General features: G+C 42.4%; 1 protein-coding gene and 1 long non-coding RNA gene across 4 annotated transcripts in view; one reads left to right on the forward strand and one right to left on the reverse strand.

Moving 5' to 3' along the window:
• Positions 1–25,658, forward strand: part of PACRG (parkin coregulated) — a 516,291-nt gene extending 490,633 nt beyond the window's left edge. Inside the window, exons 5-6 of one of the 3 annotated variants that reach the window (XM_025422696.3) lie at positions 19,032–19,112; positions 25,172–25,658. In XM_025422696.3, the coding sequence (XP_025278481.1) occupies positions 19,032–19,112; positions 25,172–25,332 (242 nt within the window). In that variant the 3' untranslated portion in view covers positions 25,333–25,658. Of the gene's footprint in view, positions 1–19,009; positions 19,113–25,171 lie in introns of all 3 variants that reach the window. The other 2 variants (XM_025422698.3, XM_025422697.3) reach the window with 2 other exon arrangements.
• LOC125755758 (uncharacterized) lies at positions 18,092–21,405 on the reverse strand. The gene is made up of 2 exons (XR_007413039.1): positions 21,226–21,405; positions 18,092–20,547 (listed from the first exon to the last, which is right to left on the reverse strand). It is a non-coding gene; the product is annotated as an uncharacterized LOC125755758 (long non-coding RNA).
• Positions 25,659–27,566: the final 1,908 nt, after the last annotated feature.

Here is a 27,566-nt window from a genome sequence, read left to right on the forward strand (position 1 = left end):
TGCATATTTTATTATTGATACATAAAGCAGGACACTTATGTTTACTACACATAATAACATAGCAATAAAATAATATTTTGTAGAATATCAGAGAAGTAGAAACAAAGACAAAATTTTGATTCTAAAGTTAGTTTTACAAAAACATTTTAAAGAGACCATGCTACTAACATGAGCCCCTTTGAAAGTTTTAAAAACTATAACTTAGTCAAGAATTGGCCATTAGTTTCAGAATCAGAGTATTATAAACAATTATATTAAACAATTGTATATTTATATATAAATAATATATATTGTTTATATACAGTTTATATATTTATATATAAATTTTATATAATAATTTATAAATTATGTATAATAAACATTATACAAGTAAACAGTATTAAAAATTATATTAAACCATTATAATTTCTGCTGTAGAACATAGATGATCGTCAAAAACCATCCTGAGAATAATTGGTATATTTCTGATAAATTCAACAACCCTACTATAAGCCTTGGGCATGAGCCATAAAACATGTTCCTTGCTGAATTCCATTTTGTCTCCCCTCCCCCCCAAGAAAAGCTCTTTTGGAGAAAAAATTTTCCACAACGAGTAACTTTAAAAATATGTAAACTATGTTTATGTGTCTGTGTGTCCGCATATGTGTATATGTGTGTACATGTATATGCATTGCCTTAAAGACCATCTGATCCTAGATTTTTTCTCAAGAGCAGATAAAACCTAAGAGTTCACATCTGACTTTTAAAAGTCTCTGTTTATTGGTTGGTGGCACTGTCAGATGAAAGCAATTTTTCTGGACAATAGAAAACTACAAAATCAAGAGCCCTAAGGAAAGAAACCAATGGCAAACATGGAGTTCACATTCATTTCTGGTGTTCCTTATAGGTTAAAAAAGACAGCATGTTCTCGCTTTTCGTTTCACAAAGTCTAGTCAACATTTTTAAAACCTGATCGATACTTCTCCCCCTTACAAAAGGGAAAAGGACCTCTCCCCCCAGCAAACAGAGCCAAAGGCCAGTTTCCCACTGCAGCAGCCAGGAGAGCTTCAGTCCCTACTCCCTGGCCCCCTGCCTCCCCTGCCCCCTCCCCTCTCCCCACTCCAGCAGCAGAGCAGTGCCAGGAATTCCACCCCTCCTTGCTCCACCCTGGCCCCAGGGGCTCTGTGCAAGGGCTTCTTCAGTCCCTGCAGGCAGTACCAGGGCTAGCCCCAAAACTCTCACAAAGCCCTCCAGGGTTTATAGTTACAACTGAACCAGCAATGGCAACTCCTTCAAAGTTGTACATTTCTTACATTTTCCTTTTAAACTCCGCCTTTCTCTTACATAATCACCCAAAAGGAACACCCCTGAGCCTTAACAATTTACACAGATGCTCTTTAGACACTCACAGCTGGGGCAAAGAACGGCCAGCTTTTTTTTTTTTTTTTTTACTGGCTACATGAAATTATTTTTCATGAGTTTACGCAGACTAACCCAAGTACCACTTTGCTCTTCATGCTGTGTCCGGTGTGGAAGCCTCGCAGGGTGGCCTTGGCTTGGAAGCAGTTAGAGATTCTCAAAACACACTACAGTACAACTTTATTTCTTTTGCTTCCTTTTTTTTTTTTTTTTTTTCTAGAAATTAAGGAAACGGGGGCAACTGGATGGCTCAGTGGTTGAGCATCTGCCTTCGGCTAAGGTCATGATATAGGGGTCCTAGAATTGAGTCCCGCATCAGGCTCCTTGTGGCGCGCCTGCTTCTCCCTCTGCCTGTATCTCTGCCTCTCTCTGTGTCTCTCATGAATAAATAAATCAAATCTTTAAGAAAAAAAAAGAAATTAAGGAAATGATTTTTGAGAGGCTAGGCCTCCAGATCCTTTCTTTCTTTTCCTTCACTCTACAGAATTTAGACACTCTCCAAAATAGCATTTATTCTGTATCATCTTTTTAGGGTTTGTTTTTTAGCAGAAGATATTTGGCCTTCTGCTTGTGATCATGGCTATTTGTCAAACCTTACTGAGATTCTTGGGTTCTTTCTTAGTTGCAATTTCATCTTAATGGACTTGAAATTCCAGGTGCTAATAGTGTTGGGAGGAGCTTGTCAGCCAATTTACAGTGAGAATGATGCTGAGCCTTCAGCCACAAGAGTTAGACCCTTGGCCACGGTAAAGAAACACCTTTTTGCCCTCATGCCCTGTGTGCGTGGTGTTGGAGAGTGAGCAGGAGCACTTAGGGCAGAGCATTGGAGCCGCAGGAGCCCGAGGACCTGCACTCAGATGCAGACTTAAGCTCGGTGTGGCTCTGAGCCCAGACCACTCTGGATGCTGGACTAATCTCCTCCACTCTTTCAGCCTGTTTCTCTACCTGTCAAGTGACAGTAAGATCCGTTGTGTGGGACTGTTGAGAGAATTAGACTCAATGTCTATAAAGTGCACACCACGGAGGAAACACTGCATAACTAATGGCTATTATTAACATTATCCAACTTCTGAAATTTAAAATGAGTGTAAAAGAATATGGCCATTATCATCATACAGAGTAGGAACTAAAAAAAAAACCCTAAAAATTCCTTGTTGCCAGATTTATAATGTTGAATCATTTTATGCAGCACTTTACCTGGAATTTGAGCATAAAATTTGTTCTTGATTATCTCAGAGACATAATGCATAGAGAACTTTTTAATCACAAAATAACTACCCTTCTATACCACCAAAGCCTAGTGAATGACTTTTCTCAATTATCTCCTCAAAATACAGAGAACATGAAGTAGTTGTATATAATATCTAAAAATATCTAAAATGGTGACAGCGTGGTGGTATGTATGTAGTAAAAATCTTCAGGTGCGTTCTAAAGAGAAATACCAGCAAATTTAGGATTGTATTTTCTTTTGGGCGACTTACTCGGTGGCTCCTCTTCATTAGTGCAATTAACTGTGACTTGCCATAATGAAGATCAGAAGACGGTGACCAGTGAAGTTGGGACCAAGTGATAAAAGCAGTCCTCCACCAGGGAGGACAAGGTCAGCCCTGTGCCGTTGCAGTGGAAGACTGAGACGTACAGATCCAAGGTTGGGAATGGTTGCTGGAAACCATGATCATCCTGGAATTCCCTGTGCTGATACATGGCCCGCGAGGGCCGATGCTGGGTTCTGCCATTGGCCAACCTCTGTCGAGGTTTGCTGTTATCCAGAGTACTTGCCTGTCCTTCAGTTTTGTTTGTTTTGTTACTGACTTTCTTGATTAGGCATTAGCTGCATTAGGACCAGGTCAGTTAAAAGATGTCTTTCTTTATGGGATTCCTTTCCTTAGGTATTTCCAAAGCACCCCACTCAATGATGTCACAGATTGTTAAGAGTCATTATATTTCTTGTATTAGTCTTGTGTCAATGTTTCTTTTGTAAATAACTCTTAGTTTTTTCACTGACTTGCTCAATAGTTCTTTTTATGTTTTTAATATTTTAAGTACATAAGATTATATTTGAAATAGAATTCAGTGAAAGCTAAGAAAGCCTTATAACTAATCTAGTTCTGCCATGTAGTCCCATTAAAGAACTCCAAGAGGACTCCGGTCCAAGTGCCAACAACCACCACGAGACTGTATCAGCGAGTAAACACTCTCATGTGCCATCCCACATGTGTCACTGATGCTCTCCTACCCAACCCCGTGCTAGTCCCAGGAGGGAGTTATCATGATCCCATTCTGCCCGGAGGAAACGAAGACTGGCAGAGTTTAGTGACTTGCCCGTCCAGTTCCCGCAGCTGGTGGGTGGGGTGGATGCTGGGATGGTACAGGCAGCCAAGGCTCTCAGCCTTTGCCATGCTGCCTCTCAGCTTTCTTTGGGATACCCATTTCCCACAAATCATTGCTAACCCTCACTCTGTGCCAGAGCTGAATTCACTTAATTCACACGCACCACAGAACAATCGCCGAGGGACCGGCTTAGTGGGGTCAGGTTATATCCATAAACTATTTTACAGGAGAGAATTTTCCAAGGACCAAAAACATAACGTATAGCAGCGCCCAAATCTCAAAGCTACCACGGCCCCTTTCTTTGGCTCCCGGAAATGCGCAGGCAGGCCCAGACTGAGCCAGTAGGGAGAAACAGGCCAGGAGCTCCTGGGTGGAGGGGTGGAGCCCTGGCTGCATCCGGCTGCCTCCCTTACAGCCCCGTGCCAGGTCCAGACCTCGCCCCGTGTGTCTAACACTCACTTGCCCAAACCCTAAATAACAGCTCCTGCCTCACAGTCTGTTGCAAAGATGAGATGAGTTCATACATTTCAGCACAGGACAGCACCTGGCAATGAAAACACTCAACAAATGTCAGCATTGTTATTACTAGTATGTCATGGCTTAAGGAGGAGAACTTGACAGGGCCCCATTCACACCCTGGGTATTTATGAAGGATGCTGCATTAAATGAAGTCAGATGTGCATGAGCTTAATGTGAAGTCCAAGATCAGGGTGAGGATGGGATATTTCTGGCTATGGCCGCATTTCTAGGGCCTCCTCTGATCTGTCTCTTCAAGGATTCTTCTGAAGGAAACCACTTCTACAAATCCTAACACTGACTTCCTTTCTCAGACGACCTGACTAACCATTTAACTCAAATCCCTTATATTCCTGGCCTCAGTTATGGCAGCTTCACCCTGGGCCTTGAGTCACAGATTTCTGCCCCGTGTCCAGATGACCCTGCTACTTGCCAGCTTTGACCCTGCCTTGTACCTGGCATCCCAATGATCTGGCAATAAAGGTGTAGTGAGGGGGTATGAGGCAGACTCCTTCCATCCTGTAGTAATATTACTATTTCATATTCATTTTTGACAAAAGTTTCTTCAACATCTACCATATTAAGAGAGACACCATAGAAGATTCAAAGATAGCTCTTGCCTTCAAGGAACTTAATTCTTATAATTGAGATATTTTCCCATTATCTATAAAATGGGGTTCTTGGTGATAAGTGTTGTAAGAAAAGCATATACTCTGTATAAATGATTAAAAGAAGGAAAAATGTTTTCTGATTATTGTGATCAGGAAAATCTTTATGATACAATGAACTTTAGAGATTTTAATAAGCAGAGGTGGGGAAGGAATTCAGAATGAAGGAATGACAAAAGGAAAAATAAGAAGGTGAAGACCCCTTACTCTTGGTTACTGATAACAATTGTCATTTGATAACAATTTGTCATGTCATTTCAGCTAATGTTCCTGTGGGAGAGGTTTGGAAAGTCAGTGTTGGCCTCAAGCCCATTAAAAAGGGCCTAATGCCAGGCCAAGCAAGCTGAAATTTATTCCACAGATAATGATAAATTTCCAAAAGTTTTCACCAGTGGAAACAAACTGAATTAATGAAGGTTTAATTAGATGGTTGAAAAGGATGAATTTGAGGGGATAGAAAGACAGAGGCAGGTGAGAATGGTGGAGACATTATTGCAGTAGTCAGACAAATTTGGATTCAGATCATAAGGGACTAAGTGTGGTGGCCAGCCCTGACAACCGCAGGGATGTGGCGTGTAGGATGGGCCTGAGTCACTCTCCTTACACTTTCACAAGTGACAAGTCCAAATTCTTTTGGTAACATAATCCAAGGTCTAACATTTTTCATGGAACAAAATTTTCACTAAAATAAAGCATAATATATTCAGAATGAAGAAGGAAATGTTATAGGAAACTGTCATTCAGCCAATGTTTGTTTTAAATAGTGCAAATTCAAAGATGCTTCTACTCCCTAACTGGATGTATTAATATTCCTCAATAATATTGAGTAATCCAAACCAGATTAATTCAAAATTCTGTTTCTTCCAGCTCTCTAAAAAGATCTTTCTCCATGCCTTTTGAGTGCACTATTATAGAAGATGGATATTACCTTCCGACCAGGGCTCATTGAAATAAATATGCAATCTCACACCCTTGCAAGGATTTTTTCAAAGATAGAAATAGATGCAGATTGATCCTGAATGTAAAAATCAAACAGAGTACTAATATTTATTAGACATCTTCCCAGTGGATCAATGAATTATTCAACTTACTAGAAAAGATTTTCCATTACTGCCCTTTATTGTTAATATGAAAGGTTTAACAGCAAGTAAAGTTTCTAGAAAATCCTATGAACCGTGTTGTTCTTTGGAGATTTTAATGACACTTGGGTCATGAACAACAATCAATAATGAACTATGGATTTCAGCTCTAACGATCGAATGGAAGTGCCCTGATTCCTTGTCTGCAGCATCACATGCACACATGTAAGCACGCAGCAGGGCAAGTGAATTTATGGGCCCCAAAGATACCTCTGAGGTTTGGAATATCTACAGCCCAAAGCCAGCCCTTGTCTCCATGCTGGTAACCAGACAGGCTTTACAAAGGGCAGTAGTCAAAGTACAACAATGGAATGAAGGCTTTTGTGCTGATTTTTGGGGTGATCCAAGGCAATGGCCTGACTAAGACAATGCAGCCTTCTGAACTAGAGAGCTTTGTAGTTGATAGTTGACAGTTACATCAGCAATTATGAGAATATAATTTTTTGGAAATTTCAGTTATTACCAGTTGTATGGTCCATGAGATCAGAAATATTTGTAACAAAAATGTTTATTTTCCACATACAGAATTGGGGAACTAAGAATATGAAAAAACAATAAGACAGAATTACATCATGAAGTCCCCATGATTATTAGAGAAAGTTAGCACAAATACTCAAAGGATTGTGGGTACATGGATTAATGTACATACATTAGGTCCAGACATATAAAGAATCCAGGCTTACTGTGTTGTGAGTTTTTTTTAATGAAAGTTTTAATTATTTGAAAATTAAATAAGGATCTATAAAATCACGTTTTTCAGCATCAATGAGGAATATAAAAGAGATAATGGAAAAGAAAATAACAGTACTAATCACACTTTGATACATTCTCACAGTCTACTGATATCTTCTAATACTTTGTATTAATTCCAGCCTGCCAAGATACCACCCAGCCTGATACCTCCGATAGCAATTACAGAATATGATCCAATTATTTCCTTAAGAAAAAAAAAAAGAGAACTTTTTTGGGGGAGGGGTTAGGAAACTAGATATTTTAATGAAAATGATCTAAAACAAAAAATGCAATTGTAGTAAAATAGATGAGGAGATTGTACTTCCTTGTATTAAAATATTTTTCATAAAACATTTAAAATATATTAATGAGAATTTAATCTCATATAAACAAGTTAATCTGCTATAATACTGCTTTATGTATGTTTATATGAAATTGCATGGGACTAAAACAAATTATGTCATCATAATATTGTTTTGTATCCCCTACGGAAATGCTTGTATAAAACAGTTTAAAAAGCATATTATAGGGAGAAAAAAAAATCTTAGACTTAGTGAGGTAAGCAAGTTATTTCCTTGGAGAAGCAAGGAAAATTGCTAAAAACAAAAGTTACATTTAAAATTAGTTGGTAAATGTCAATAGTCAATATTGGTCTCAGTTTTCCTCAAATGTTAAATTGCAGCTCAAGGAAAAGAATCATTGGACAAAATTTGGAAAGGATCAGATGTATTTTAAAGGATCAAATATAAATTTATTGTTAAATTTTACAGTAAATTTTCTCACTACTGTATCTGTACCTGCAGCTAATTTTTACTAATTATGATGACTCAAAATTGTAATTTGTACATTATTAATTTCATAGAGTAATTCCAAAGCAATTGTAAGGACTTAAAGGAATTTAGAATTTTGTGTAGTTTTATTTACCCTCCAGCTTTTTAGACCCATAATATTTGGGGTCCTAGTTATGTAGTTTCTTTTATAGGATTAATCGGTGGTTTCCTGACAGACTCAGTACCAGAGTGATAGCTGGAGCAGTGGGCTAAGATGCGCAGCCCTGCAATGTATTTCATGCATTTTATTTTACCTGGTCTTTCAGATGGGGCAATATTTAGACCTGTCAGTAGCTTTTCATTATGAGGAAAACAACCTTAATCTTCATACTGATTTCTGTAAGCATCTTACTTTTTCTTAATTTATAACATTATATCTTACAACAGGCTGTAACTACATAAGAGGAGGTAAAAAAAAAAAGTCTTATGTCTTGAAATATCTATCCAAATAATTATATTTACCTACCTCATTGGATGGCATGTCACTTATCAATCTGACCTTGCAATAGTTCAGTGCCAATCAGAAATTCAAAATCCTTTATAATGTTTGTTCTTACCTTGGTATCTGCTCTTAATGTAATATGCAACTTTCTTTCTGCTACAAAGCTTTGTTTCATCAGTTAAGTTGAAATAAAAATGTGTTATTTTTCCTTTTATTCACTAAAGAGGGTGGGCAGTAGGTTCATCAAGGATCTCAAAACATAATTGACACAACTGTGCTTATTTATGCCTAAAAGAGATATTAGTATACTCACTGAAATGCATCTCCAGCCAGAGGTCAGGGTTAAGGTTATTGGCATGGTTTTATAAGGACACTCATGTTGCACCTGTCTGCACCATCCCTTGCCTGAAGATAAATAGCAGGCTTCAGTTTCCAAAATAACAGTGTTGTTCTGTATGGCCTCATTTGTAAATAATCCAGTTTGAAGGTAACTCCAAAATCTTGATTTTAGATACATTGTAAACGAGGGCCAGACAAAACCGCTCCAGGTCATGCCTGTGACTAGCCTCATTAGTAACTAAGCTTGATCCTTCAGAGGATGACCTCAGAAGCAAACTGACGGGTGGGGGGGGGGGGGGTGGCTGGATGGGCAGATGGAAAACTATAAGGAAAGGTTTTAGAGAAAGCATTTTAGAAACTGAATCACTATAAATGCTCCTCCTTCTAGAGGTGATGGTCAGTTACTCTAACTTATTAATTATGTGATTTTCTCCAAAATCCACATGTCCTCCACAATCTTTGAGATTCTTCCAATTCCCACGGTATTACTGCCTTCAGGCACCTCTAAAAGTAACAGAGATTTATTCAGCCTGTCCTACTGCCCTCTGAGACAGTGCCTATTGAATCAGTCGAAAAGAAATGAATGCCAGCATGTCTTGTACCCTAGAAAATCTAACTTGAGAGATCTTGCCACTCCTTAGTTTCCCAAGATATTATGAGACTTTGTTTCCCTTATAAAAACTACCCAGTAGATAAACAGGCAAAAGAACAAATCATTCTCATAAGAAAAAAAAATGAAACCCACACAGCAACAAAAAGAAAAAAAAAAAAAGTTTGCCCTCCTAAGTAGATAGAACACTAACTTAAGTAACCTTTAGTAATATTTCACATAGACTGAATTAGCAAGCAGGATTTTCATGATAGCACACACTGCTGTGATAAACAGGTGAACTCAGATGTTGCCCATAACATTATAAATTGGCATAACCTTTCTGAAAATCAGTTATATACGCCAACAATTGCAAAATGTTCAGTCTTTGAAGCAGTAACCTCACTTCTGAGAACTGGTTCTAGGAAACAACAGAACTAAAGAAAGAGATGATGAACACTAAGACATGTATTTATTGCATCATTCTCGGAAACTGTGAAAATCGAGAAGTAGAACAATGTCCCTAACTAGAGAAAGATACAGTCCCTCAACTCTGGGGCTGCTAAATAGTCACTAAAAATTGCAATTATGTGTAGTGTATATCAAGGTTGAAAAGAACAAACACGATAACTTGGTGGGAGCATACACTCTAGTGACAATTTCTTCCAAGCTCAAGGCCTTCCTTTGCGTAGGCTTGCTGGCACAGAGTGTCCTTCCCAGGTTGCTTGTTGCAAGCCAGTTTCTTCTCAGCATTCAGGTTTCAGCTTAAATGTAATTTTCTCAGGAAACCTTTCTGGTCACCTCCCCAGGACAGTCCCATCACCTCACTGCCCCATCATCTACTTTCATTCCTTGCTTAGACTTCTCATTCTCCAAGTGTTCTTGGTCTGTCATTGGTTTACTGGCACACCTTCCACCTCTTCCACCGAAATGTGAGCTCATGGGTTGACCTATCTTGTTCTCCACCAATCCTCAGAGACTAGAACACTATACAGGGCATCTTCTTGAAATCACAGAAGTTGGAAGACTGCCTCTGAGTTTAAATTAGAACTTGACTCCTGATGTCCTCTGTGGAATTGTTTCCTCATTCCTTTTATCCTCAAACTGGGAAGCCAGTTTGTGAACAGTGCTCTGAGCACGTGGAAATAGTGTGTGAGCAGCAGGCGGGCTGCACAGGGGAACAGAGCCTCTGCTCCTTCTCGGTGACAAGCAGCTGCTCTCTCCCACCACAGGTACTATAGCTGCTCCTGCAGACATCCCTCCCACAGCCCCAGTCCATAGACCTGTGAGGGGTGGTCAGCCTTCCAGTGCCCCCCGCCCCTGAAGTGGATGCCAGCCTCTGAGGAGGGGGGGGGCGGGCTATGAATTTGTGTACGAATTTGCCTGGCCTCTGCTAGACCTCCTTGGCTTCTGAAATCCCCACCACTAACACTGCTTCTTTGAGCCAAATGTCTCTATAAAAATAAAAAGCCTAGATACAAGGACCCACCGTCACATAACAGATCTTTAAGACCAAGAACGTAGGTTTTGTCCAGAAAAGCATTAGAGGGGTGGTGTTACTTAGCAGACAGTATTTTCAAGAGACTGAAACTAAATGGAATGATTTACTTAGAGGCCTTGGGTGGTAAAGGATAATAGATCCCTGGTAGGAGGACCCTGGGGTAAAGGAGGGCAAGAAATCAGTGGAACCCTGGCTCTAGGTCTCTCCCTCCACCTCCTGGAGGTTTTTCCTTGTGCAGACCTAACGTGGCAGAAGCTATCTGGAATAGAAGTTACACATATGTGCTTGTTTGCCAGGACATTTGCCCCAGTTTGCTCAGAAGCTCTGAGTCTACTTCGCTAAAGGTCAAATTTGGGAGCCTGGCCAAGGACTGGAGCCAGGAGGTCCACCACCATCCCAAGGGACCCAGGGCCATGCTTCGAAGAGTCTAGAAGAGGAGAGAGGGCTTTCTGGGCCAAAATAGCAATCCATGCAATGAAGGTGGTAGATAATTTCTCTAATAAGAACATGAGAGCAAGTGTCCCAAGGCCCCACGTCAGTTGGTACTTTGCTTTGGGAATGAACTATGAGACTGAACACTGCTCCATTTCTTCCTTTGGTTTCACTGTCTCTTCTCCAGCATAGCTTTCTCCTTATGGTTGGCAATAGGCAAGGGCACCTCTCTCTCTCTCTCTCTCTCTCTCTCCAGCTACGCGCTTAATATAAAATGGGAATTTTAACACATTGTTGTTAGTATGTATTAAGTGCCAATTAGTGCCTGAGAACACAAATAAGGAAATCCAAATATACATTATTTTGCAAATATTAAAGTCCCATGGTAATGCTATGCAATTACGACCTAATTGTGGCTTGAGGCACAAGTTATCAGGTTTGCATTTCAAAAGCAAAACCCACTTTTTCCTGGTGGGTTACTAGGACTGCATCTCACACATAGTCAGCCAGTCATCTAGGGAACTAGCTAATCATGAACTGTGCTCCTGAAATTTTAAAAAATCAGCACTTTGTTGAAGCCAAAGGAATAAACAGGGCCGCAGGGGCCCCAAGAGTCAAGCCTGAGTGCTATTTGCAACCCATCTTTCCCCCACGCTCTCAGGCACCAGCATATTGAACCATACCTGGAGAACAGAGCTTAGGAAACTATGGAGGAGAAGTTTAAGCTATAAATGGTTCGTTTAAAAAGTCCCACAACCAGGTATCTTGATTAAGACACAAGCAGGGTTCAGGAAACCAGTCTAGACTAGGACAAAGGACACCTGAGTAAGAGCATGAGAACCTGAGGCTCCGTGTTCGTGGCAAGTCCAGGTGACAGTGAACTTGTGCATCTGCATGACCTGAACACAAAGTGACTCAGGTCTGCTCCTTTCCTGAGGTCGTAGTGTGAACCCATTTTATAAATGAGAAAGCAAAAAGCTTACTCCATGCCGTTCTGGAAACTGTACCTCCTCCTGTTCTGCCCCAGAGGAGAGTTAAACTAGGGATCATGGTTATCTGGGAGCAGGGACACTGACATCCTAGTGGCTACAATAGTAACAATGGTAGAAATTTATCAACAGCTTGATAAATTCATAACATGTCCTCTCCTGTTATCCGTGCACCTATCCTCACAGGTAGGTTTTACAGCTGTTTCAGAGATTCAGTAACAGGCTGAAGGTCCCGTGGAGCTGGGACGCAAAGCCGTTTGTGTTCAACAAGCCTGGATGCAACTTCCTTGCACCCAAGGAAGCCTTGTCTTCCTTCCCCACCCCTTGGGGATACTGTTGTTTTTATCTCCCGCTGCCTTTGTCTAGACTCACCTTCTCTTTAAATCCTGATTCAGAGGAAAGCAATTGTGTGCACTAACCTGAGGAATCTTACGTGATAAAAATGTAACTCAGGCAAATACACATTCTTCATTCGAAAGTAGCAGAAGTCAGCATATTTCACCCACCAGCATTTCCAGCAAGCTTTAGTTTCACTTCTCATGCAAACCCAATTTTGCTGCTTTGCCAGACTAAATGGCCATATTTTCATGCCCCACCCCCCACAATTTAGATACCTTTAAAAAAAAAATGTGTCCAAAGCTTTGATTGGACTTTAGCAAAGCCTTGAACATTTGTCAAAATTTTGTTAGGCAAGTCCAAGTATTTTCAGATTGCGTTCTGCGTCAACACGCAAAGTGGATGTCTCTTGCCACATTTAGCTCACCAGTGTAGAGGCTGATAAAAGCTGATAGTCAGAGCTTTGGAAGATATTGCAAGGTTATTTTAAACTGAGACAGCCGTAAAAGGCTTGAAGGTTTTTTTTTTTTTTTTTTTTTAAAGGCTTGAAGGTTTTAACTCTGCCACTTATACTGTAGTTAAGGCAGCTCAGCCCAGCAGATTGCTCTGATTTGTTCATTTAATACATTATTTTTGCATTAGTCAAGCTAATTTGATGAGAAAGTTTCCCACTGTAAAATTTCCAGCTAATGGCTTGGAAATCTATTTGAATTTTGCACCTAATAATTCATTTCAGAATTTCCAAAGCTGTAGGTAGTTCAGGCAAGCTGGGATAAATCCCAGATAAGCAGGGAAACATCTAATCAACTTGTGTTTTCACTGTAGGTACCTTAGTGAGTTTATCTACTTAATTATTTTCTGCAATAGGACAACACGTACATCAAGGCTATCGAGGCCTTTTACTTTGTGGCTTTGTGCCCACTGTGTGGGTTATTCATCGAAAATGATCTAACCAAACTTTGTTATGATGGCAATCACCGGTGTGGACCTACACAGGCTTGAGTTTGCAATTTATTACATAGATGAAAGTTACAACAAAGATAATTTGGGAAATACATCTCCCCATAGTTTACTGCATTTGCTGATAACATTTGGTAGAGATTTGAAATTTTTTTTTGTTTTTGTGCCTCAATTACAAAAAAAAAATTAGAGCTGAAAGTGAGTTGTATCATTAATGTTTCCTTCTAATGGAAAACTGTAATAACAGCTGTCATTTTGGCTCTTTTTAAAAATTTTCCAGTATCAGTCTAAAAGAAGTAAAATAATTTCCAATAGGTTTCCCTCACTCCAGAAAGCAGCAATCAATATTTCTTTTCCAATTAAAATCATGTATTTGGTTATCTCTGGAGCTGGTTGGAAATTACCATGTGGACATATAAGAAATTATATTAAACAAAATTTAGGTATTAAGTGAAAACACTGTAAAAAAATCAGCATTTTCCTCATTTTGGAACAACGGCTGCTAATAAAGTGAATGGAATAATCTGATTTTTCATTTTGGAAAAAAGTTTTCTCTTCTCAAGTTTCAGGCTGATCCAGGTAGATCCCACTTTAAATCTAGGAAGACTTTGGAAAAGAGATGAGGCTGTCTAACTATAAAGACCTTCCATGTGCTTAAACACATTTGATCAAACTTGTCCAAGTTCACATAAATGCTGTTGCCATGAGTAGGAACTCACAAGCATGTAGGTAGTGAGTAAAGAATAAGCATTAGGCAAATTGTTGGCACTACATTTAACATGTAGTTTATTTAGAACTAAATTTACTTATATTGTATCTGACTTGGGTAAACTCACAAAGTAGTCATTCATTCATTCACTCATTCATTCCTTTTACAAATGTTCAATTTGTATTTGATGCCATTGAACAAGATTTACCCTCTAAGTCCTATGACTCTGTCCTTCAGGAGATGGTATCATGTAGGAAAGCTAGGTAAAAACAAACACTTCCTAAGGGTTCCAGAGTGACATGTAAATAAGGAAGGTGGATGGCTGGCTGGCTATGGCCCTAGGAATTCATAAGAAGAAAAGATGACTGTGGAGTCCACAGATGAAGTAAGTCAGAACTCGCCTTGAAAAGGGTAAGGTCAGACTTAGCAGGAGGGAACGGGGAGCATATTGCTATGGGGAATTTCAAAGACAGAAATGAAAATTGCACGCATTGGGGTTAGGAAGAAATCCGGTCTGTGTGAAGCAGGTCTTGGTGGGAAGGAGCAAAGTACGAAATTGGCCTCATGAGGAAGAGCAGAGTACAGAGGGCCCAGATGATCAGGAACTTGAATGTGACACAATGTGGACACAGATGTTGGTCGTGGTCAGGATAGAACGCAATCAGCAAGGTTAATCTGCAGGGGGAAGTAAGCAAAGAGGAGGACAGAGGACCGGAAGCCAAAATGGACTACTAGCCACCACCCAGGGCGGTCCAGGTTACTGGAGCAGACCCACCACGCACTACACATAGCAAACTGAACACAGCAAAGAGAGGAGTTGGAAGATGGCCCTGATCTTCTGAGCCCAGACTCAGGCTTGTGGGATGAATGGAGTCAACACTCACCTCGTGGGGCCATCTGAGAGCCTCCACACAGCATTATCCCATCAAAGACTATGCAAGGATCATATGAAAAAAACAGTGTCCTGAAGCAAAACTTCAGGGATGATGGGAACCTTGGACTTTGCTCCATCACCTCCCCAACTTCTGTGGCTTTGAGTTGGCTTTCTTTGTTTTTAAGGATATAGAGAGATAGTTACAAGATTCCTGCTGTTGGGACGCCTGGGTGGCTCAGCGGTTTCGCACCTGCTTTTGGCCCAGGGTGTGGTTCCAGGGTCCCAGGGTCGAGTCCCACGTTGGGCTCCCTGCATGGAGCCTGCTTCTCCCTCTGCCTTCTCTGCCTCTCTCTCTCTGTGTGTATCTCTCATAAATAAATAAATAAAACCTTTTATTTTAATTTTTTAAATATTTATTTATTTATATGATAGACAGAGAGAGAGAGAGAGAGAGAGGCAGAGACACAGGAGGAGGGAGAAGCAGGCTCCATGCCGGGAGCCCGACATGGGACTCGATCCCGGGACTCCAGGATCGCACCCTGGACCAAAGGCAGGTGCTAAACCGCTGAGCCACCCAGGGATCCCCTAAATAAAACCTTTAAAAAAAAGATTCCTACTGTTTATCTCTTCACTCTCTTCTTACTGTCCTTACTATCCTCTGGTCTGACAAGACCAGGTGTTCCTCTGCCAGTAGTGATGATGCTCCGGATAGTGGCTCTCAGGCTCCTTTTCTGTCTTGTGCACATTAAAGCCCTATCATTGCCTCACCTGTAAGACTGTGACGAAAGCCCACCAGACCCAGAAATCCGGGTGTGTCCTGCTTTTCCAAAGTTTGCATTAGACCACTTTGCTTTTACAAGGCATACTTCAGTACCTGTCCTAGCTAACCAAAAGAAATCTGAAGAGGATTTTTGCTTTTATGAAAAAAAGGACACAAGGGGAAATAGCAGTCAGCACCCATTAAGCTGCTCGCTACACAAGCAGGACACACCCAGGGCACCCAGAGTGGTGCCATCAAGCTCTTTCCCCAGGAACTGCACTCAGTGTCAAGACACCCTCCAGAGCTCTGAACCATGTCCATGAGCATCTGTGCTTTATCTCGATGTATTTCGAGAATCCATAGGCAAGATGTATCCTAAGGCATCAGAAAAGGTGAAGAGAGGTTATTTCAGGGGCCTGGGAACCCTCAGTAATTCCTCCATATAAACTAAAGGTAATTGCTTCTTTACCTTATGCCTCTTCGGCTTACAAAAGGTTGCATAGAAATGAGTTACATTCAGAGAGTGGAGGAAACAGGTAAATCATAAATGCTTATAAAGATGGGAGTGCGGAATGTGAAATTAATCCTAGAATTCCCCCCACTATTCCTCGTGTATTGTATGGCAACTGAAAAAAAAAGTCCTTGAAATCAGCCAGCCCTGATTTTTGTCTTTCTGCACATCTCTGTAAAGGATGTCATTATTTTAAGCACTTATGATGAAGTAAAGTTGGCACAATAGTCCATATCATAAAAAGGAAGCTAAGATGAGCAGCTGGCTGCCCTGTGAAACATGAATTGATTGGTTGTACAAGTCAAGTATGTCCTCCCGGCGTTTATTCCCCTAGACCCTCTCTCCCGATGGCATTCTTCCTCTACAGGCTTGAAATTCTTCTACAGTTAGAAAGGCAGTTTCTGCTACCTTGCACCCTTGCTATGTTGACATAGGTGCTGACACCTCTCTTTCTGGGTCTTCCTACCATCCTTGTTGCACTTCAGCAGACGCCTGCCACAGTTTCTCGGTTTCTGTATGCAGGATCACCCACTGTTTGTATTGCTCTGTGGACTTATTTCACCTCCCTAAGCTGAGTTTGCTTGTCTATGGAGGGGAGCCAATATTAGCAGCTAGCTCACAGGGCTATTCTTTGTATTAAGTGACATTTGTTAGTGTTACTGTTGTTATTATTATTACTCCACCGTGAGGTAGGCCAGTGAGAAATAGATTTAGGACAGAGCTGGACTTAGAACTCTCTGCTCCTTTTTAGAAGCAATCTGCTCATTGAATCACATTGGCCAACAAGAAAAGAGACATGCTTTCACTTCAAAAGCTTGAATCCAGTTTAATTCAATGGCCACTGAATCTATTGTTATAATTATCTTGTAGAGGGATCAATTGGTCAACCCACCTATTTTTTTCACTATAAATTCCAGGTTAAAATTGTCATTAATCAGAGATGAACCTGACTTGCCTTTTTGTAGTCTTGACCAAATCACTATCAACTGAATATATTAAAAAAAATCAACCCATACATTTGATCTTTTTTTTCTAAAAAGTTAAAATCTATATAGACTTACTGAAATAGCAGAATAGGATAACGTTTCACAGTTATCAATAGTGTCAATAGTTTGAGTTTTGGCAGTACTTTCTTTCCTAAGTAGAATTATAAAACCATTGGCCCTTTCAGGTTTTCTTAGGATTGATTTGAAAGCTGAATTTGGTGTTTTGAGATTTGTGACTTACTTAGAAGAATTACACATTTGCTTTATGACCATCTTTTCCGTTGAAATACAATGCATCTTGTATTTGAAGAACGATCATTTCCAAACGCATGTTCCAAAGTTATATTGTGATTTTACTAAATGTAACATTAGAATAGTAGGAACCAGAGATCACCCTTCTTTGTACAGGGGAGGTAACTGAGATTCAGAGAAATTAAGCAAGTAGTTCGTAGTTCAACATCTAGTAAGTTATTGAACATTGAAGCTACTGAGTTGTCGAAAAATTCTATTACAAGTCATTTGCCTTGTTAGCTAATGTTATTTTTACTATGCCAGGACATTCTAATACCATTGTTGTTAACCTCTTTAGAGAAATAAATCTAATTTGCAGTTGGAGAATAGCAGTTGTCATTGCCTCTCTGAAGGAAAATTTTAATATTTAATTGACAATTAGACCAAGATCCATGATATCTTCAATTTCACAAGTGATCAGTGGCCCCATTCAGAAGATGAAAACCCTTCCTTGAGCTTTTGAAACTGTGATGGCTTAGTAGCCTCTTGCTTTAGTCACCCAGCCCCTGTGTCAAAAAGAGAGGAAGAGAGAGAGACATCCAGCTGGGAATCGAGGTCTTGCTTCAAAGCTTTTATCTTCAGAGGAAAGAAATCTTGTGAATTTCATTAATGTCAACAAGATCTGAGAAGATTTGAAGTATTTAAGCCCTTGGGCATCTCCAGAATGCCAAATGCTGTGGTTATTATAAGTTATTGGTTGCAAAAGCATTGCAACTTTGATTCACACCCCCCATGAACGAAGACTTTGGAAATATCCATTGTACAGTCGTACTTCAGGGCATGTTGAAAACCATCACTTTCTAAGAAGATATGAAGTCAACAAGGAAGCAGTGACTAAGCTTAAACCAAACATGGAAACACCTGGAATTCTGAATGAAGTGACATATGTTACGGTTAAGAAAAAAAAGATCAGTCCCCTCAATGTGCGACAACAAAGCTAACAAAGAAAACAAAAGAAGCATTGATTTAGGATTCAAAAAGCAGATAACCCTCAAAACTTCTTCCCAAAAGTGTCCTTCTCAAAAAATGAATTGAGTTATAGGATTTGCTTTCCCTCTTCACTTTCTCCACATCTCCAAGAAGGATCAGACTGGAATTTACAATTGTTTCCACTGTACCTTTCCAAACTTTACAGGAAAAAGCCCATTTATTCCAAAACAGGTAACTTTCTATAGAATATATTGGGTCCAAGCTAACCCCAAATAAAGAGATATTTCTGGCAAAACAAATATTGACAATTTAAACTAGATCTTGAAATTGAAAATTTCTTTAGAAGTAAAATATATCTTTCGTTTCTCTTTTCCTCCTTTCTTAAATTAAAAAGAAAAAAATTCAAAAGCAACCACTTCATAAATATCATGAGGTATCATTTCAATGACATCTTTTTTTAATGATAAGTTATCCTTTTGATAAATCTCTTTTGGAAGATGTTAGTTTTATTCTACTGCAGCTGACATCTGCTTAAATACCAGTTAAGTGTGCCCAGGGAATTACTGTTTGGGTCATCTCAATCTTGTAACTGCTAAATCCATTACACCCAAAGGAAAAATTTGTTCAGAATCATCCAACAGAAAATCTGTGGTAGTTTAATGTCATTAAGAGGCATCTTATAATAATAATATTTGCGGTAGGTTCCACCTGCACATACCTGCCAAGACCTGAACCCGGGCCCCAAGGGCTCACTTTCTTTCTCCACAGCCATGACCTCACTGAGAGCCAGCCTGAAGGAATGCAGCTTTAGCTGTGATGGAAGCCATCAAAGATTACAGGCCCTAACAGGTAAAACTCCTTACAGCAGGTCTTTAGAGCTCTTGAAATATTTTAGTGCGGCATTTGAGAAACTAAAACAGTGCCTTTTCTGATCCCAGAAAGAAAAGATTTGGTTTCTCCTGTTAGCATTTTTTTTTTTTTTTTTTTTTTTAGTTTCACTCAGTGTTGCTGCAGGGACATGGTCCAGCTCGGAGGGGCACACGAGCCGAGGCCCAGAGTTCTTGCTGCCCGCCGGCTCCCCAGCCACCTCACCTGGGGAAACGGGCCACACCTGCGCTCTCCTCGAGGCGCCTTCTGTCAACGGACGCCCTCCCGCTGGGAGGGGCTTGGGCTGGACCCGGCCTGGATTCGCGGTCCGAGGCCGTGTCTGCAAAGTGGCCTCGCCTGACCACGCTCGGGCCGGCTCACGAGTGGCCGGGAAACCGCGCTGGGCGCTGGGCGCTGGGCCCCGGGCCGGAGGAGGGTGGGGCCAAACCAGGACGCGCTGGCAGCAGTTTCTTTCCCAGCCCCGGGTCTCTGGCTGCGGCTCAGCCGCGGTGCGATGCGCGGAGGTGCCTGCGGCTGCGCCCTGGCCTGGCGTCGGGGCCGTCCGTCCGTCCGTCCCTCTGTCTGAGCGACGCGCTGAGCGCAGGGGCAGGTCGTCCTGTGCCCCCGGAGGAGCCACGAGCCTGGACGTTCACGTCCTAGGGCAGCTTCCGAGGGGCGGCGTCGGTGCAGGGACGGCGGCCTGGGCGCAGCCGGGGCCCCTCATCGAGGCCCACCCACTCACGTGGTCTTCGACCGCGGTCCCCAGCCAGTGTTTTCTGGAACCCTGTTTGGTTCCTCGGCTTCTGAAGGCACCCACGTCGTGAGCCATTCGGGGATGACCTGCGGGCCTGCTGCTCCTCCCTGGGGGGTCCCGCTCCTCCCTGGGGGGTCCCGCTCCTCCCTGGGGGTGTCCCTGCTCCACCCTCGGGGGTCCTCCTCCTCCCTGGGGGGTCCCTGCTCTTCCCTGGGGGGTCCCTGCCCCACCCTCGGGGGTCCTGCTGCTCCCTCGGGGGTCCCCGCTCCTCCCTGGGGGGTCCCCGCCCCTCCCTTGGAGAGTCCCCACTCCTCCGTCTGGCGGACCCCTTCTTCCCTCTGGGGGTCCCGCTCCTCCCTCGGGGGTCCCCGCACCTCCCTGGGGGGATTCCCACTCTCCCCTCGGGGGGCAAGTCACTGCTCCAGCAGCACAGTCCCCAAACTAACAGACCCGTTTCTCTTCGGGCAATGCTGCCGGTGGCTCTTGTCACGGCCAGGAAGGACGGGCTGGTGTTGTAACTTATTTCCTCCATTGGCATCACATAGATTCTCGAGGCGTGTGGAATGAGCGCCGAGGTAAGGTTTCTGTGCTTTCTCTTTCCACGCCTGCCAGAGTGCTTTCACTCCCCAGTGACTGCTCTGCGGTGTGGGCACAGGACAGCATCTACACATTCAAAAAAAAAAAACCATTAACCAAAAAAACATTAGAGGCAGAGAAGTCCAAATCTGAATGTAACTCTGCCTCAGTCTCCCCAGGGCAGCGCCTGTGTCCCTGACCGCCCTCCTCCTCCAAGGTCTGGAGGGGCTGAGTGAGAGCACACAGGTCAGGGTCCCTCAGGACGCCACCCAGAGACAACCGAAGCTGCTGGACCTCTTAGCACCGAGGGTCTGTGAGGTCGGGGTGCACAGCCTGAACTGCCTACACGGTGGGTGTATATGACCAAGGCCTTCTAGAAGAGGGCCACCAGTAAGATGTCCCCAGCGAGGGGATATGCTCTCCTGAAGACAAGAGCCACTTTTCCCTGGATGGCATTACCCGGCAGTGCCTAGTAGGCTCGGCGTGCAGACAGCATCCCATCCTGATGACTGCTGGGGGTGCCGGGACCAAGGGCGCCCATCAGTGTGGCCACGCAAGGCTGCCAACACCTGCCTCGGCGCTGACTTGGGGACGGCCTTCCGCTGGCCACCAAAAGTGTCTCTCTCTCTCTCTGTTTTTTTAGTTTTGCTCTTTTTGCCTTCCTTGTCCCCCTTCCTGTAATCATCTTAATTAAAGGAGACGAATGCAGCTTCTACAGTTTGGAAATCGCAGAAGTGCTAAAAGACTCTTTTGTCAAAATCTTACATGATGTGTGTCTGTTGCTGATTCACATCCACTACCCGGCAGCCATCGGTGGCTCACGCAGCGCCACTTCGAGGTGGCCCTTGGTGACGAGGCGTCATGGCAGCCACTTCGCAGACAAGCTGAGTTCATCACCGGGAGCGTGATGGTGCCAGATGCGAGGCTGGGAAGTATATGTCCCAGTTCTGAAAAACGTGGCCCATGGAAAGAGAAAGCATCTAGATCAGGGCAGTTTAAAGAGGGGCATATAGAAAAAAAAAAAGAAGAAGAAGAAGATGTATGCATGTGATTAAACATAGTGCCTACATCATCAACGATTTCAGCATTCAGAATAATAAACGCATTTACGATAGTACCTAACCAGACACAGCTTTCAAGCAGTATCTGCATGCCTCCTGCATGAGAGAATCTCCGAGAAGAAAAACTGCACCCGTTGCTCTACTCTGCTTGCGTATTTTCCCTTTGGAAAAGAAATCTGGCTTAAACCTTTGTTGCAGCCCTATTTGTTTTGTTATAAATAAAACATATCTTTTCCATCATCGATGTATCTTTCCAGCTGCTGGACATAGAACAGATTCCTAGCTTCCTAAATTGAAATGTCTTCTTCCTAATCAGAATCGATGATTGTAAATAACCATCTGGGTTGTTTTTTTTTAAGTGCCCTATTCTCACAAGTGTACTTTCCAACAGCATCACATGTGTTTAAAGTGGTGAGCTCCAGTTCAAATTCTCAAAGAAACTGGCAATCGAGCTGTTTTGAAATGGAGACTGCATTGCTCACCTGCCTCTCAGCATGGTTTGACACTAAACTGTGCCCTATCATCATTAAAGTGTGCAAAATAAGGCATGTGTTCCTCTTTGGTCTTTTTTTCTGCCCCAGTGATATACATTCTGTAACCACAAAATATGCCAACTCCAACTCACTTTTTGAACAAGCAAGTTCTATTCTGTTCTGTTCTTTTTATCATTTGGGTTTATACACTGTTGGGAAACAAAAAAGCTACATACTTTACTTACTCCTACAGTTAAATATTTTTTAAAAAGTAAGAATAGGTTATTATTGAAATAAAGTATTGCTTGTCATTGTAGCCTTCTGGAAGTCAGTGGGAAAAACAGGGTGTGTTAAGCTTTCCATTGTGTGCAGACTTTCCAAACCCCCTCTGCCTCCATCAGGAAAATATGTCTGTCCCGTGATCTATTCAGTTCTTGACCTTTTGACTAATATGCCAACAAAAGACGCTATTTATTAGTGATTAATTTACGTATCTTTGCCATAAAGAATGAGATCAAGGCTGTCACCGCTCAGCACCATCACCATTTATATTTGCCCATGTGCCCTCCAGGGGTTTGTGCTATGAGCGTGGCTGTCCTAGGCAGGCATAGGTCATGCCACCTTCTCCGGAGCTAAGTCCACCTCCTTCATGATCGGGAGGAGTCTATCAGGAATGTCATCTTGGAAAAAGAGGCACACAGAGACCAAAGAGCCTTGCTAGACAGTCTTCCCCATTCCAATCGGAATCCTGGGAAGCAGACGTTGTTCCTAACAGATGTGTTCTCTGATATGGATCTTCTTTGTCACATATCATCTGTCTCTGTCCCCGCAGCCCCTTTTTCTGACTCTCTTGTCCTGCCTTCTTTTGGACTTTCTTCCTTAAGATCTTTTCTTTACACCTGTAACAAATATCAATGACCCCCTCCAAAACACACACACATCACACAGGTGCATGCATTTCCTTTTTCCCTCTAATTCAACCCAAAGATCTTCTCTTCTTGGAAAGTTCCATCAAGTTTATTAATACCATGTTGTCCTCCATAGTGGGCATTCTGACTGCAGGGACTGTCTCCTCCCATCACCATGTAAATCTAAAGTGTGGGTGGGGAGCCTATTTACTTTGTGCATTTGTCTACAGTTTTGGAATTCTTAAACTTTTTTAAAAAGTTTATCTTTTGCTCAAAAACAATAGGGTAAAAATCTTTTTTCAGACATCTTATCTCTTATTTATTCTACAATAATTCTTGTATTTGTTTCTTTTGGATGATCAGCTACCCTGTACATCAAACTTTAACTTAAATCAAGCTTTCCATGCGATCATAGAAATGCTTCCATCATGAGCAAGAAAATCCCACCTAACTGAGGGCCATGGGTGGCTCAGTCCATTAAGCCTCCTACTCTTGGTTTCAGCTCAGGTCATGATCTCAGGGTTGTGAGACCGAGCCCTGCATCAGGCTCCAATGCTGGGCATGAAGCCTGTTTTAGATTCTCTTTCTCCCTCTCCCTCTATACCTCACCCCTCCTCCCCACCTCATACACATTCTCTCTCACTCTCTCTCTCTCTCTCTCAAAAAAGAAAGAAAACCCCACCTAATTACAATGGCTTTGCGTTATAAGGTATTTGTTATGAAAAATTGATATACACCATAGCTGTATGTCTCCTAATCTCTTTCTGAAAATTGGTAATATTTCTGCCTGCCTTCACTCCTACCAAAAAAAAAACTAACCAGGAGAGCAATTCATTTTCCTTTTGCTAGAGAAGACAGTGATATTTCTCTAATAAGTTTCTGGAAAAATCAAGCAAAAGAACTGCTTATCTCTGCTATGTGGAGCTGTAATTGTTACTTTTAATGCTGGTCTGAACCATTACTCAGTCTTTTCTCAAGTGTCTAAAATAACTGAGGGGAAAAGTTTGCAATGCCATTTTTCCCTCTATTATTTTCACATTCGAACAAAATCAACATTTTGGAGCCATACTTGAGATATGGATAGAGTAAGGACTTTTATCTGGTGAAGTGCACATTTTCAGGCTGCAGCTCCCTGCCCTGTGCGGCCTGGCCTGAGCTCACAGACCATCCTCTGCACCTCACTTCAGCAGAGATAAGAGGGGGTGATGTCAGCAACTCAGCAAAGGCGTAATAACACCTCACTGACTGGGAGCACAAACGTGGTTGAAGCCCTTGGAAATCTGTTAGTGAAGTGCAACATGCATGTGTGTCAAGACAGCTATTGGGGAAAAGCTCAAAGAATCTCTGTCTTCTGGTTGGAAGTGAGAGGGTCTCCATTTTAGTCAGACTCCCACACGCATGGGTGATTCCTGCAGACATCTTGCAGGTTAGGTGCATTCAGATACTTCTCATCCAAATGGTTTGAGATGGAGCATTTGCATTCCTAGGTTCCTGAGGCTGCCCAAGGCCAATCCCAGAATTATTCTCTCATAGAATCTGAGAGGCAGCTGCAGTGGTCACTTCAAGGCTCTACGAGATCCAGCCTTGGCTAGGGTCCTCCAGGCTCCAGGTCCTCTGCCTGGCTGGACTTAAGACTCTGAAACCAGCAGAGAGGCACATTCCCTGTGAAACCGTAACTAAGAGCTATTGTCCAAATGCTCAGTGATGGATGAGCAGGAGCAGCCACCGCAGGAAAGGCAGGTTCCTCGTAACCCACCCATGCCTGGGGTGATGGACATAATTTCAGATAACTGCACATTTGGATTAGGGACACTTGGAGGAGAGAGAGACCAGGTGCAATGGCACCATAGACACAGTGATGGGCTAAGCCTCTCCTTCCTCAGGTATAACCATTTAAACCACAGAGGGCTGACACTCTAACGTGGTGATAGACTGTTCATCTTTTGGGACTTTGAAGAACTCAGGGCCCAGGGAACACTCTTTATAACCATCAGACCCGAGCTTCGTGATCTGTCCTGTACCTGTGAGCACCCCACTTTGGTTTATTCAGCTATTTCTTTGGTTCAGAGGCATTTTCACCAGCTCTGAATCTGGGGCTTTGTGTTTTCATAGAGTTGTCAGGACTCCTAAAACTGTAAGATCCCCTAGAAAACGTTACATGCTTGTGTCTCCCAACCAGCATTCGGAGAAAATGCCTAGACAGATGTGTAGGGCTTTTGGGGGGAAAACTGCACAATAACGGGCCTCTTTGTGTGTTTGCCTGAACCAGTGAACTCCGGAGACGGCATCGACTATAGTCAGCAGAAGAGAGAGAACATCGGCGACCTGATCCAGGAGACGCTGGAAGCCTTCGAGCGCTACGGCGGGGAGGACGCGTTCATCAACATTAAGTACATGGTCCCCACCTACGAGTCATGCGTGCTCAACTAGTGGCAGGACATGGGACGGGCGCGGGTGTCCCCGCATCCCCGTCATCTGTCTCTGCTGCTTTCGGCATCTCATTACTTGTGACTTCTACGGCTTTCTTTTCTACAGCTGCTAAAATAGTGGCTTATGGGCCATTGGACCGTTAGTCCTATTGAGAGCAAGGCTTTCCAATACATAAATAGTGCCTGTTTCTTAGATTACAATAGCGTACTGTGCTTATTTGTTCTAAGAGAAGAATTGCCTCTTTATACGGCTCGGACAGAAGCAGGAGTCCGAGTTAAACCTTCAGTTGTATAGACAATAAAACTATAATTTTCATGCGCAATTCAGCAATTGCTGTTCTGTGTCTGCCTGCCCTGAGGGTGATGTCAGAGGTTGCAAGGGAAGAGTTTATGCTGACTGCTTAATAGGTGTTTGTCATGGAGGAGAAACACCGGTTGCACAGCACCTCTCCAGCAGCTGTGCAGAACAATGTGCTTTGACATTCAATAAAACTGTTGAATCTCTATTCCATTTGCAGAAGGACAGTTTTGCAGCCTACCATGAACCTCAGCTAGGAACGTGATTAATACTTTCGGCCCACTTGTCATTGGCGCTTGGGGGGGCTTTCCAGCTCGGGTTTGGGGAGAGTGGGGGTTGGGGAAGAGTAGGGGGCGTGTGCAAAATGTAACATGGCAAACATGAAAAAGGATGCTAGCATGAATCCTTGTCCCTCCGTATTGTGACATGCCTTATCCGAGGACCTGGTGTGTTACTGACAAGATGTCATCCAGCACTTTGCTCAGGGCTTTTGATCATTTTTTGAAAATGATTTTCATGCATCTTAATGATTCCTTGGCAATTCTCCCTTCCTTTGCCTCCCCTTGCGAGGTGGATGGGTTCTCCTCTCTGTAGGTCTGAAGGCAGTATTTTGGAATTTTATTGAACCCCCCACTCAAAACAAAAGACAAAGAACATGTACTTTTTCATCCAAGTGAGAAAGAAAAAAGGCGCCCAAAGAGAAACCCAACCGTAAGGCAATCAGCCCCGACAGACAATGGCTTTTTAGGCATGCCGGGTGCTGAGCTCGGGGCATTTGAAACTCAGCCCAGAAAACTTCATAAAGACGGAACACTGACTTTGCACACCTGAGAAATGCTCTAACTGCCCAGAAAGGCATAGCCTAAAGTATCTCATTCTGTAGCAAAGTGCAGTTTCTGCACAAAAGTGAAGACATGGAATGTGTTCCACCATGCACCCAGCGTTGGCCTCGAGATCGTCACTAATTATTTAAGACTCAAGTTTCCAAAGGCAAACACTGAATTTGAATTTGAGAACTGGTTCATTATTCATCTTCCTTGATGACTGGCTCAGCATACGAAATCTAGCATCTGAGTAGCTACTACCACCTTGCTTCTGTAAGCATTTTTTTTTTTTTTTTAGGATAAACAGAGATGCATGACTATGTAAAACAAATTGGCTTTCCTGTATATTTGGAAGAGGCATAGTTAGAAGTAAACATTAACAGGTTAAGGCAGATTTTTCTCCAAACTATAATGTTCATTTACACCTATTACCTCGTGTCCTGGCATCACTGATATATTTGAAGGGACGCCAAAATCCATGATACTTTCAGAAAGATAGTGCCTTGTTGGTACCTTCCAAAGTTCCTACTACAATTTCCTGCATTATTTTGGTAGAAGACAGAAGCAAGGCTGGCCTCTCATAGAAACAGGCCTGGCTTCTGGCTCTGAGGCATGGTCTTGAAAACTACCTGTTATAGGGAGCAAGACGATTCCTCCACTGACCCAAAAGCCCCAACTTTGGCTTGGAACTAAAACATCAGGTTCATTTTCCAGCTCTCACCTACCAGTTCTGCTGCCTTGGGCAAGTTATTTAACCTGAGTGTCAGGTTTCCTCAGCTGTGAAGTCAAGATCATTCCTACCTGTAGGAATGCGGTAAGGACTAATGGTGATCCATGTGAAGGGCCTACTATACTTTCTCATACCATTGGCCTTTTATTTCAAAGAGAAACATTATGAATAATGACCAATTTTTCCCCCAGCAAAGCAATATATAGTTGGAGAATCTTCAGACAATATGGTACTTCCTCCAAGGCAATAATGAGTTCTTTGTCATAAGGACACAATTTTGCAGAAAACCAAAATAACTCCATACATAGCAACATGTTCTCTGAAGAATTCTTCTTTAATACGTGTTTTACCAATGCAGAAATAGAAATGGCCTGCTTTTCAAA

The sequence above is a fragment of the Canis lupus genome, chromosome 1 (genome assembly GCF_003254725.2).
Source record: "Canis lupus dingo isolate Sandy chromosome 1, ASM325472v2, whole genome shotgun sequence".
Classification (NCBI taxonomy): Eukaryota; Metazoa; Chordata; class Mammalia; order Carnivora; family Canidae; genus Canis; species Canis lupus.